This window comes from Borostomias antarcticus (assembly GCF_949987555.1).
Source record: "Borostomias antarcticus genome assembly, chromosome: 4".
NCBI lineage: Eukaryota > Metazoa > Chordata > Actinopteri > Stomiiformes > Stomiidae > Borostomias > Borostomias antarcticus.
Genome location: NC_140237.1, coordinates 35754924 through 35767423, shown reverse-complemented (window position 1 = coordinate 35767423; position 12500 = coordinate 35754924). Strand labels below are relative to the sequence as shown.

Here is a 12500-nt window from a genome sequence, read left to right as displayed (position 1 = left end):
CACTGAGCTGAGAGAGGAGTCGTTCGGTGTGTCTGTTTCCATTTTTGCGGCCGTGAAAGAAAGCGTTTGTGACTGGCTGGTAGGCCAGCAGCGTCTGAATGAGTTAGCTGCAGTCTTTCTGGTGCGTCCTCCCGGGCCGGGCTGCAGTACCCGTCTGATTTACTATCTCTGTTTTAATGAGGCTGATTTAGAGCTGTGGGTGTTTGGAGAGGAGGAGGGGGGGGGGGGGGGGGCGCAGGCCAGAATAGAGATGAACACACCTAGCCAGACAGCCCATATACAAGCAGGACAAAAGGGGAAGCTGAGTCACAGTCCTGATATTTCAGCTCAGTGCAAAATACTGCTTGGCCTCACCGCCTGCGCGCGCGCACACACACACACACACACACACACACACACACACGCGCACACACACACACACACACACACACACACACACACACACACACACACACCAATAAATACAGGATATTACAGATATTTCCAACCAGGCATTGACTAGTGAAGGAGGCTGTTGTACCGTAGTCGCTGGCTCCTGCCACGTTCTCGATCTCCAGAGTCCACTGGCCCTTGGGGGCCTCGTCCCAGGAGTGGGTGCTCATGAAGGCCCAGTCGTCAAAGCCCTCTGAGGAGTAGTCGTGAGGCCTAAGTAGGAGGTAGATAGAAGAAGAAAAATATGTGTGTGTGGTGGTGTCCATGTGCTTCAAGTATACACAAACTCAAGTGAATGTGTGTGTGTGCGCGCGCACGTGTGTGTGTGTGTGTGTGTGAGAACACTAACATTTGTGCATTATGGGCTTGATTTATTAAATAGATTCTAAATACAGAGTGCTAATAGTTCATCCCAGCAGATGGATGTTAATTTATTTATTGCTGCTGGTGATCAACAAAGTAACGGCAGAAAAGACATCAGCTGCAAACAACCATATTTAAATGAGGGGTTTAACTGTTTTAAATGGATTTCCACTTGAAGCCTACAGACGGCTTTGTGTTGCCATGAACTAAGACAGCTTTCAAATTGAAAAGGCATCCTCACAAACGTTTCTGCAATATGGAATCTAACATACATAATGGTAGCTTTGATTATCAATTTAAAACTCGACAAAACTGTGAGATGACTGCGATCGTTCCCGCTAGTAACATAAGTCAATAACTTGCTAAATTACTTCTCAGACATTTGTTTTCATTCGTTGTCATTCACAGAGTAGCTTAATCAGAAAAATAAGAGATATGGACAATTCCCTGGCCCTGACCTATCCGAAGGTATTGACAGTGCTCCCTTGCTTGGCACATGGCCGAGGGATGAGGAAGCTGACGGAGGTGAATAGTCAGTCAGTCAGTCACTACTGGGAGTTTTTGACAGGAAAGCTGCATCTCTCTCCCTCTCACTGAAAGGTAGGGGATGCTAGAACGACCCAGAAACAAGGAAATGCATGAAATCAATGAGTGTGTGAGATGTTTGGGCACCGCTGGTATTTCGTAGCTTCTTCTTGTGACTGGCTCTAAATCATCTGGTATTTCCTCCAAAAGCTCTAAAATGGCACTGCTGGATAGGCGTAAGTTGAAATTATTTTTGTTTGACATTTTGACATTTCATAAATATTTAAATGGTTGAAAAATACCGCTCCTCTGCATACAGTATGATATTGTTGACATCTCCTTCTCGCTATGATGCGAGCAGTCCTCGTTGTGAATGCGTGTGCTTACTACCTTCTCTCTGTACCGTTCCTGCTCTCAGCCCTGGGAACACGCACAAGACGTGCTCCATTCAGCAGCTATTTGCATTTTTTCCTCACATTATTTTGCCCACTCACGTAGAAACGCCAGGGCTTGAACACAGGTTTAACAAGGGCTAACACGCACTAATTAACACGGTGCTTATCTGGCACATTAAAGAGACACAGTCCCGAGTGCACTCAGTTAGTAGATCAGCTTTGATAGTTTTATGTGTGTGTGTGTGTGTGTGTGTGCGTGCGTGTGTGTGCGTGTCCATCCCTCTCTCCTCTCCCATTCAGTCCTGGTACTGTATGTTAGGAGTCTAGCCTAACCCTTCTGAATATAATCATTGCGTACCTGGGGGCCAGCAGTGTGGAGCGCGTCCCCATAGGGCTGGTCAGATGGATGGCCAGGTTTCCTCGGCGGTTGTAGGACAGGGTCAGCTGAGCCTGGACGTGCTCCAGCGCTGTCATGTGATTGGCTGTACCCAGGCAGGCATCCACGCTCTTGGTGATCACCAGGTTGCTACCGATGTCCCTGGGAACATGTATGATACGGTGGGTTTGCATGTAGTCACACAGTAGACATGGTTGACAGGTTTGGAGTCAAGTGTGTTGTGTTCATCAGTAAGTGTGTATCTCATCATTTGTCATCAGCACGTTTGGAAGTGTGTGTGCATGCGGGCACATGTGCGTGTGTGTGTTTGTGTTATAGTGTGTGCGTGTGACTGAGTGTGCAGGTTTGTAGCCGTCAGAAGGATTAGCAGTCTGGATCCTGCAGCACCAGTGTCCTCCACAGTAGCAGAGTACCAGGTTCGCTCTACCCCCCCAAATCCCCTTAGATCACACACACACACACACACACACACACACACACACACACACACACACACACACACACACACACACACACACACACACACACACACACACACACACAGAGTGAGGCAGAGCATTGTAGCTGACTTGTGAACAGAGGGAGAATCAAAGTTCACCACACTGCTGAGCACTGAGAGCTGGTCTGGAGGAGGGAGAAAGGTGCACAAGGGGATGGAGGAGAGAGAAGGGTGTACCAGCAGGATGGAGGAGAGAGAAGGGTGTACCAGCAGGATGGAGGAGAGAGAAGGGTGTACCAGCAGGATGGAGGAGAGAGAAGGGTGTACCAGCAGGATGGAGGAGAGAGAAGGGTGTACCAGCAGGATGGAGGAGAGAGAAGGGTGTACCAGCAGGATGGAGGAGAGAGAAGGGTGTACCAGCAGGATGGAGGGATGGAGGAGAGAGAAGGGTGTACCAGCAGGATGGAGGGATAGAGGAGAGAGAAGGGTGTACCAGCAGGATGGAGGGATGGAGGAGAGAGAAGGGTGTACCAGCAGGATGGAGGGATGGAGGAGAGAGAAGGGTGTACCAGCAGGATGGAGGAGAGAGAAGGGTGTACCAGCAGGATGGAGGAGAGAGAAGGGTGTACCAGCAGGATGGAGGGATGGAGGAGAGAGAAGGGTGTACCAGCAGGATGGAGGGATGGAGGAGAGAGAAGGGTGTACCAGCAGGATGGAGGGATGGAGGAGAGAGAAGGGTGTACCAGCAGGATGGAGGGATGGAGGAGAGAGAAGGGTGTACCAGCAGGATGGAGGGATGGAGGAAGGGTGTGCCAGCAGGATGGAGGGATGGAGGAAGGGTGTACCAGCAGGATGGAGGACAGAGAAGGGTGTGCCAGCAGGATGGAGGAGAGAGAAGGGTGTACCAGCAGGATGGAGGAGAGAGAAGGGTGTGCCAGCAGGATGGAGGGATGGTGGAAGGGTGTGCCAGCAGGATGGAGGGATGGAGGAAGGGTGTGCCAGCAGGATGGAGGGATGGAGGAGTGAGGAGGGATTCATCTAGGTGATATTCCTCCCTCACATTCTCCCTCACTCAGAAGACCACCTCATACTGCAAGACTGCACAGACTGAACAGCCAATGGCAGTGCACCTACAGTATATAGACTGAATAGCCAATGACACAGTGTGCCTGTTTTTGTACATGTCCTAAATGTTGATGGTTTGCTATTATTTAATCTGGTTTTGCACTCACATTTTGTCTTGCATTATGTCTTTGTTTGATGTTTGCTGTGTCACAATAAAGTTAGCTTAGCGCTCTCAAAACCACATCGCCCTTCTTTGCTTTATTTCTCTGCCCCAAGTGTCATTCCTTTAATAGTGGGCCTTTCTGTTTAGTCAGCCATTAAAGCCCTGGAGCTTGTCCACAAAGCTGCTGCTCGCCTGGTGTCCTGGAGCAGCTCGCATCCAGTTTAAAACTCTGGTACTAGCCTACAGGGAAATGAAAGGAACAGCTCCCTCCTACCTCCAGGCCATGGTCAAACCTTACACCCCCTCCTGACCACTACGCTCTGCTATCGCGGGGCGACTGGTTGCCTCGTCACTCCGGGGCCCCTGCGGTCGATCGACACGGTCACGGCTCTTCTCTGTCCTGACCCCACGGTCATGGCTCTTCTCTGTCCTGACCCCACAGTGGTGGAATGAACTGCCACTGACGTCAGGACAGCAGAGTCGCTGCTCATTTTTCGCGGCAGGCTGAAAACTCACCTCTTCAAGAAGTACTAAAACGATCCTCCCTCTTAAGCACTTATTGTATTTATATTATGCTTCTTTTGCACTTTGGTTTTAGCACTAGATTATGCTCTTAGTCACTTGTTTAGAAAGGAGATGCACTTGTTACTGTAGTTCTGGCAAGTAGTAGTACACTGACTACAGTACCTATGTTAAATGCAATTATTTTAAGTTGCTTTGGATAAAAGCGTCTGCTAAATGACTGTAATGTAATATAATGTAGTAAATTGACTGATACATTGGTATAAAACAGCACAATCAAGTATCATTTACATTTTCTATAAAATCCAGACGTCAAAAGCTTGGCGAGATAAGGGACTGGGAACAATCAAACTCAACAGCATAAGTAGACCCTGAGTGGCGTACTAAAAATAAAGACATGATGTGCCGTTATGTGTGTGTGTGTGTGTGTGTGTGTATGCTAACCTGGGCTCTGACACCATAGACAGCACACACTTCCTCTGGGGGCCCACGCTAGTCCAGGTCTTGGCCAGGTCCACCATGGCGCTGGCATCCAGAAGACCATAGCCATAGGAATGACTCACTGGGGTGAGAGAGAGAGAGAGAGAGAGAGAGAGAGAGAGAGGGAGAGAGAGAGGGAGGGAGGAAGGGAGGGAGAGAGAGAGATGGAGAGAGGGAGAGAAAGGGAGAGAGGAAGAGGGAGAAAGGGAGAAAGGGAGGGAGAGAGAGAAAGAGAGGTAGAGGTAGAGAGATCGATATCAGACTGCTGAAGGCAACGTCATGGAGATCCCAGTTGGAAACCCAATAAGGAGGCTCAGTATTAGACGAGTGTGTGCGTGCTGCCAGGTCAGAGGCCGGATGTACAGATGGAGGGCCTGGCTATCATACACAAGTACATCCAATTAAAATCAGTCTCTATGGTGATTACAATCAGCGCAGCTGGTCGGAGCATGAGGAGGCCAGCGGCGTCCAGCCAACCAGAGGCCAGCGGCGTCCAGCCAACCAGAGGCGTCCAGACAACCAGAGGCGTCCAGACAACCAGAGGCGTCCAGACAACCTTGCTGAGCGGTACCTTTGCGGCCGACTCCGTTGGTCCTCCAATCGTTAGTGAGGAGGTGGGCGGGGTGGGAGGTCCTCACAACCAGGTGCTGCATGTCCCGCCACGACAGGTTGGGGCTGCAGCAACAACAACAACAACAACGTTATCAACAACAACCTTGGTGGATGTGGTCACGGAACGCCAAGCCCTTTTTTCAAACAGCGACAGCCCTTCTGTAATTGTTATTCAAAGGCCTTAGCTGCAAACATCACGCGCTCAAAAGACATCCTGCTGCCTGATCACACACAGCGCCAGACAGCACAACAGAGGCAGGACACGCTACATGTTTTCAATAGGCTGTCATGACATCAGCAATGTGTGGGAAACAAATGTGTGTGTGTGTGTGTGTGTGTGTGTGTGTGTGTGTGTGTGGTTGTGTGTGTAAATGGGGGAGGGAACAGATATAACAGATATGACCTAGACGGATCACTGTTTATGCAACACACAGGTGCATAACACACACACACACACGCACACGCACACGCAGCCAGCAGGTCACCAGTTAACCCAGCAGTAACGCACCAGTCCAGTGCCATCCTGTGCTGGTGTGTGCTACTGTGGCCCAGACAGCCAGCAGCCTGTTTCCCACCTGCTCATCCCTGTCCTACATCTCTTCAGGGAGGTCAGATGAAGGTCATCTCTTCAGGGAGGTCAGATGAAGGTCATCTCTTTAGGGAGGTCAGGTAGAGGTCATCTCTTTAGGGAGGTCAGGTAGAGGTCATCTCTTTAGGGAGGTCAGGTAGAGGTCATCTCTTTAGGGAGGTCAGGTAGAGGTCATCTCTTTAGGGAGGTCAGATGAAGGTCATCTCTTCAGGGAGGTCAGATGAAGGTCATCTCTTTAGGGAGGTCAGACGAAGGTCATCTCTTTAGGGAGGTCAGGTAGAGGTCATCTCTTTAGGGAGGTCAGATGAAGGTCATCTCTTTAGGGAGGTCAGATGGAGGTCATCTCTTTAGGGAGGTCATATGAAGGTCATCTCTTTAGGGAGGTCAGATGAAGGTCATCTCTTTAGGGAGGTCAGATGAAGGTCATCTCTTTAGGGAGGTCAGGTAGAGGTCATCTCTTCAGGGAGGTCAGATGAAGGTCATCTCTTTAGGGAGGTCAGGTAGAGGTCATCTCTTTAGGGAGGTCAGATGAAGGTCATCTCTTTAGGGAGGTCAGATGGAGGTCATCTCTTTAGGGAGGTCATATGAAGGTCATCTCTTTAGGGAGGTCAGATGAAGGTCATCTCTTTAGGGAGGTCAGATGAAGGTCATCTCTTCAGGGAGGTCAGATGAAGGTCATCTCTTTAGGGAGGTCAGCTGAAGGTCATCTCTTTAGGGAGGTCAGATGAAGGTCATCTCTTTAGGGAGGTCAAGGGAAGGTCATCTCTTCAGGGAGGTCAGATGAAGGTCATCTCTTCAGGGAGGTCAGATGAAGGTCATCTCTTTAGGGAGGTCAGATGAAGGTCATCTCTTTAGGGAGGTCAGATGAAGGTCATCTCTTCAGGGAGGTCAGATGGAGGTCATCTCTTCAGGGAGGTCAGATGGAGGTCATCTCTTTAGGGAGGTCAGGTGAAGGTCATCTCTTCAGGGAGGTCAGATGGAGGTCAGGGAGGTTTAATGGACAGGGACGTAGCTCTTTAGCTCGCCAGGCCAGACCAGCAGCATCGCTGTGTGACACTCTGCTGAACTCTACCAGACAGGACTGGACCAGCAGGGTGAGCCTCAACCATGTATGGTGGTGCAGACCAGCTGGCTGTTAGGGCGGTGATGGGGAAGAGGTCAGAGGTGAGGGGTGACAGGTCACTCACTTGGCCTCCAGTGCCAGGGCGATGATCCCAGCAGCCAGTGGGGCGGAGGCAGACGTGCCGGTGTGGGAGTCGGTGCACTTCTGCTTCAGGTCCGTGGTCACCTGACAGGAAGAGGAAGAGGGACAGGGTCAGTCTATCAGACAGGGAGCTCTGCTTAACACGGTTCAGGAGGGAAAGTGACGCACATCCATGGGCGCTGGTGCTGGACTGAAAAACCAATGAAGTAAGCCGACCTTGAAACAAGGAAGGAAAGTCCGCACACAGCTGCTGCTCCACTGGGATATTTAATGTGCTACTTTAGGTACAGTACAACGTTTGGACCTGGATCAGGTCTTCCTCAGGTGAAGTGTTGTCTGAACCGTGACTACTTAAGCACACACAAATCTCAAACAGGTCACATGACAATAGGTTCAAGTGCCACCTGGTGCAAATTAGCTACATAAATACAATAAATAAATAACATCCCCACATTATAGATAAGATACAATAAATAACATCCCCATCCCCCCATGTAGCTAATCTGCACCAGGTGGCACTTGAGCCTATTGTCATGTGACCTGTTTGAGATTGCATAAGTAGTGACGGGTCAGTCAACACGTCACCTGAGGAAGACCTGACCCAGGTGGAAACCTTGGACCTACAGAAGCACATTAAATATCCCAGAGGAGCAGCAGCTGTGTGCGGACTTTCCTTCCTTGTTTCCAGGTTGGCTTAGTTCAGCTCTGCTTCAAACCCCACCCGGGTCAAACACACCAAGTAGACCAACTATTTGAAAATGATTAATTAAAAGTAACTGAAGTGGTGTAGATTTGCATGAAAGTGTTGTAAAAAGTTTAGGGTTACCCCAAACCCCAAAAAGACAGAACATTCTAATGAGCCCCAGAACTCTGTAGCTCTTGATGTGCTGTACTTCCCACACGGTCTCATCACACACGGTCTCATCACACACGGTCTCATCACACACGGTCTCATCACACACGGTCTCATCACTGGGCAGCTCAAGATGCAAGCAGCTGCACCTCCTATAATGCAGACTTAGTCTGAGAGGAGGTCTCAGAATGTTCATGGAAGAACAGTAATCTGAGGGGAGGTCTGAGAGGACCTTGAATGAAGACAAACATTGTTTAATGAAGGTAGTCTGAGAGCAGGTCTCAGAACATTGTTTAATGAAGGTAGTCTGAGAGCAGGTCTCAGAACATTGTTTAATGAAGGTAGTCTGAGAGCAGGTCTCAGAACATTGTTTAATGAAGGTAGTCTGAGAGCAGGTCTCAGAACATTGTTTAATGAAGGTAGTCTGAGAGGAGGTCTCAGAACATTGTTTAATGAAGGTAGTCTGAGAGGAGAGAGCGTTCTTGAAGAACGGTGAATGCACGGTTCTTCAATCTCCTGGTGGAACGGGATTGTTGGAGTGGGGGACCTTAAGCAGTCAGACAGTTCAACCTGTAATGGAGCAATCAGCAGGATGAATGAGCTGAGTAGAGGCAAGGAGAGGAGCTCTGCCTCTCTGTGCCTGCAGGCTTCTACTGGACAGCAGCTAGAACGAGAGAGAGGCTCATCAATACTCTATTATTCTCCTCTGCTGAGACCAGGGGAGTCCCTAGTCCCTAGCCCTCTCTCTCTCGCTCCCTCTCTCCTGCCCGTACCCAGCCACATCTCCCCCTCCTCCTCTCTCCTTCTCTCATCACTCCTCTTCCTCCTCTCTCCCTCTCATGATCCTCCTCCTCCTCCTCTCACCCCCACCTCCTATCACCTCCCCAGGCATGAAGAGGGACAGACCCATTAAGAGGCTGCAGCTCTGAGCTGAGGGTCAGTCACATGTCAGAGACGGTGTGTGTGTGTGTGTGTGTGTGTGTGTGTCTGTGAGAGAGAGGGAGGGAGGGAGGGAGGGAGAGAGAGAGATGGGGAGAGAGAGAGAGAAAGCGAGAGAGAGGGAGTGTGTGTGTGTGTGTGTGTGTGTGTGTGTGCGTGTGCGTGTGTGCATGTGTGTGCATGTGTGTGTGTGTGACAGGTCTGTGGAAAAGCGACAGACAGGGAAATTCGATTTCAGCAGCTCACATTTCAGCAACTTACTTAATTTAAACAGACCTATGAGAGCAGCACGAAAAAGTAAGGAGAGGAAGAAAGAGAGGAGGGACAGAAGGAGGGAGTGAGAGAAGGAGAGAGAGAGAGTGGGGGGAGAGCTGTCTCTTGTGTGAGAGCTCACTGCGGGGCAGGTAGGTGAGGAGAGGAGGAGTAGAGAGAGGTGCAGTCAAACACACCTCCTCACCCAGACACCCCCTCACCCCTCTCTTTCCTCACCTCTGCCTCTCTCCTCAGCTTCACTCTCTCTCTCCTCACCCCTCTCCCTCTCACATCACCCATCTCTCTCCTCACCCCTCTCTCTCTCCTCACCCCTCTCTCTCTCCTCACCTCTCTCTCTCTCCTCACCTCTCTCTCTCATCACCCCTCTCTCCTCACCTCTGCCTCTCTCCTCAGCATCACTCTCTCTCTCCTCATCACTCTCTCTCTCCTCACCCCTCTCTCTCCTCACCCATCTCTCTCCTCACCCCTCTCTCTCTCCTCACCCCTCTCTCTCCTCACCCCTCTCTCTCCTCACCCCTCTCTCTCCTCACCCATCTCTCTCTCCTCACCCCTCTCTCTCTCCTCACCCCTCTCTCTCCTCACCCCTCTCTCCTCACCCCTCTCTCTCCTCACCCCTCTCTCTCCTCACCTCTCTCTCTCTCCTCACCCCTCTCTCTCCTCACCCATCTCTCTCTCCTCACCCATCTCTCTCCTCACCCCTCTCTCTCCTCATCTCTCTCTCTCTCCTCACCTCTCTCTCTCTTCCCCCCTCTCTCTCTTCCCCCCTCTCTCTCCTCACCCATCTCTCTCTCCTCACCCATCTCTCTCCTCACCCCTCTCTCTCCTCATCTCTCTCTCTCTCCTCACCTCTCTCTCTCTTCCCCTCTCTCTCTCTTCTCACCCCTCTCCCTCTCTCATCACCCCTCTCTCCTCACCTCTGCCGCTCTCCTCAGCATCACTCTCTCTCTCCTCACCCCTCTCTCTCTCTCCTCACCCCTCTCCCTCTCACATCACCCATCTCTCTCCTCACCTCTCCCTCTCCTCACCCCTCTCTCTCTCCTCACCCATCTCTCTCCTCACCCATCTCTCTCCTCACCCATCTCTCTCCTCACCCCTCTCTCTCCTCACCCCTCTCTCTCTCCTCACCTCTCTCTCTCTCCTCACCCCTCTCCCTCTCACATCACCCATCTCTCTCCTCACCCCTCTCTCTCCTCACCCCTCTCTCTCTCCTCACCCCTCTCTCTCTCCTCACCTCTCTCTCCTCACCTCTCTCTCTCTCTCCTCACCCCTCTCTCTCCTCACCCCTCTCTCTCTCCTCACCCCTCTCTCTCTCCTCACCTCTCTCTCCTCACCTCTCTCTCCTCACCCATCTCTCTCCTCACCCCTCTCTCTCTCCTCACCCCTCTCTCTCCTCACCTCTCTCTCTCTCCTCACCTCTCTCTCTCTCCTCACCCCTCTCTCTCCTCACCTCTCTCTCTCCTCACCCCTCTCTCTCTCCTCACCCCTCTCTCTCTCCTCACCTCTCTCTCTCTCCTCACCCCTCTCCCTCTCACATCACCCATCTCTCTCCTCACCCCTCTCTCTCTCCTCACCCCTCTCTCTCTCCTCACCTCTCTCTCTCCTCACCCCTCTCTCTATCCTCACCCCTCTCTCTCTCCTCACCCCTCTCTCTCCTCACCCCTCTCTCTCCTCACCCCTCTCTCTCTCTCCTCACCTCTCTCTCTCCTCACCCCTCTCTCTCTCTCCTCACCCATTTCTCTCTCTCCTCACCCATCTCTCTCTCTCCTCACCCCTCTCTCTCTCCTCACCCCTCTCTCTCCTCACCCCTCTCTCTCCTCACCCATCTCTCTCTCTCCTCACCCGTCTCTCTCTCTCTCCTCACCCGTCTCTCTCTCTCTCCTCACCCATTTCTCTCTCTCCTCACCCATCTCTCTCTCTCCTCACCCCTCTCTCTCTCTCTCTCTCCTCACCCGTCTCTCTCTCTCTCCTCACCCGTCTCTCTCTCTCTCCTCACCCATTTCTCTCTCTCCTCACCCGTCTCTCTCTCCTCACCTCTCTCTCTCTCTCTCTCCTCACCCGTCTCTCTCTCTCCTCACCCGTCTCTCTCTCTCCTCACCCATCTCTCTCTCTCCTCACCCCTCTCTCTCTCTCTCTCTCCTCACCCCTCTCTCTCTCTCTCTATCCTCACCCCTCTCTCTCTCTCTCTCTCTCTCTCTCTCTCTCTCTCTCTCTCTCTCTCACCCCTCTCTCTCTCCCGGGCCCTCAGACACAGAGCTCCTCAAACATTAAACTACCGGGCTGGTAATCCATGGCAGGAGGGACGAGCTACTGGCTCCCCATAGCTTTAGAACACACAGAACATAGACAGGCTCTGGAGAACACAGAGGGGAACCAGAGACGTTCTACTGTATGTCTCCATGGGGACCAGTTATCTATAGATACTGTGCCTAAATGCTCTGGCTCCATCTCCCTGAACACACACACTCAAATAACACACACACACACACTCAAATGACACACACATACCAGTACACTCACCCACTCACTCAAACAACACACACACACCAGCACAGACACACACACACTCAGAACATGCACAATCGCCCTGGAGGATATGCTGTAAAATCCTCTTTCTCCGCTTTCAGAACAGGAGCTGTATGATCTAAGACTGCAGTTTACAAACACATTCTCTGACACACGCGCACGCACGCGCACGCACGCGCACACGCGCACACACACACACACACACACACACACACACACACACACACACACACACAGGGCACAAGACTCCTACAGGACAGCCTCTTCTATTCACACAGCAGCAGCCCAGATCACCATGGAGACGGCCAGATGTTCGGTCAGACGCTCAGTGAGACATTCTGCCGTGTGACCAGCTGCTGATTGGGTGATTGGGTGATTGGGTGATTGGGTGATTGGGTGATTGGGTGGCCCGGTTCTATACCAAACATGACTGATATGTACCACGGTTCTATACCAAACATGACTGATATGTACCACGGTTCTATACCAAACATGACTGATATGTACCACGGTTCTATCCCAAACATGACTGATATGTACCACGGTTCTATCCCAAACATGACTGATATGTACCACGGTTCTAAACCAAACATGACTGATATGTACCACGGTTCTATACCAAACATGACTGATATGTACCACGGTTCTATACCAAACATGACTGATATGTACCACGGTTCTATACCAAACATGACTGATATGTACCACGGTTCTATACCAAACATG

The 12500-nt window shown here is 51.2% G+C and overlaps 1 protein-coding gene across 5 annotated transcripts in view; it reads right to left on the bottom strand.

The window, feature by feature from the left end:
• LOC311308293 (furin-1-like) overlaps positions 1-12500 on the bottom strand; it is a 120449-nt gene that overhangs the window by 9177 nt on the left and 98772 nt on the right. For all 5 annotated transcript variants that reach the window (XR_014630428.1, XM_084437246.1, XM_084437247.1 and 2 more), the window contains exons 10-14: positions 7170-7270; positions 5353-5456; positions 4746-4863; positions 2074-2253; positions 521-645 (exon numbers count right to left, since the gene is read on the bottom strand). Coding sequence is in view for 4 of the 5 variants with exons in the window: in XM_084437246.1 (XP_084293372.1) it covers positions 521-645; positions 2074-2253; positions 4746-4863; positions 5353-5456; positions 7170-7270 (628 nt within the window). In the remaining variant the exon portion in view is untranslated. The remainder of the gene's footprint in view (positions 1-520; positions 646-2073; positions 2254-4745; positions 4864-5352; positions 5457-7169; positions 7271-12500) is intronic.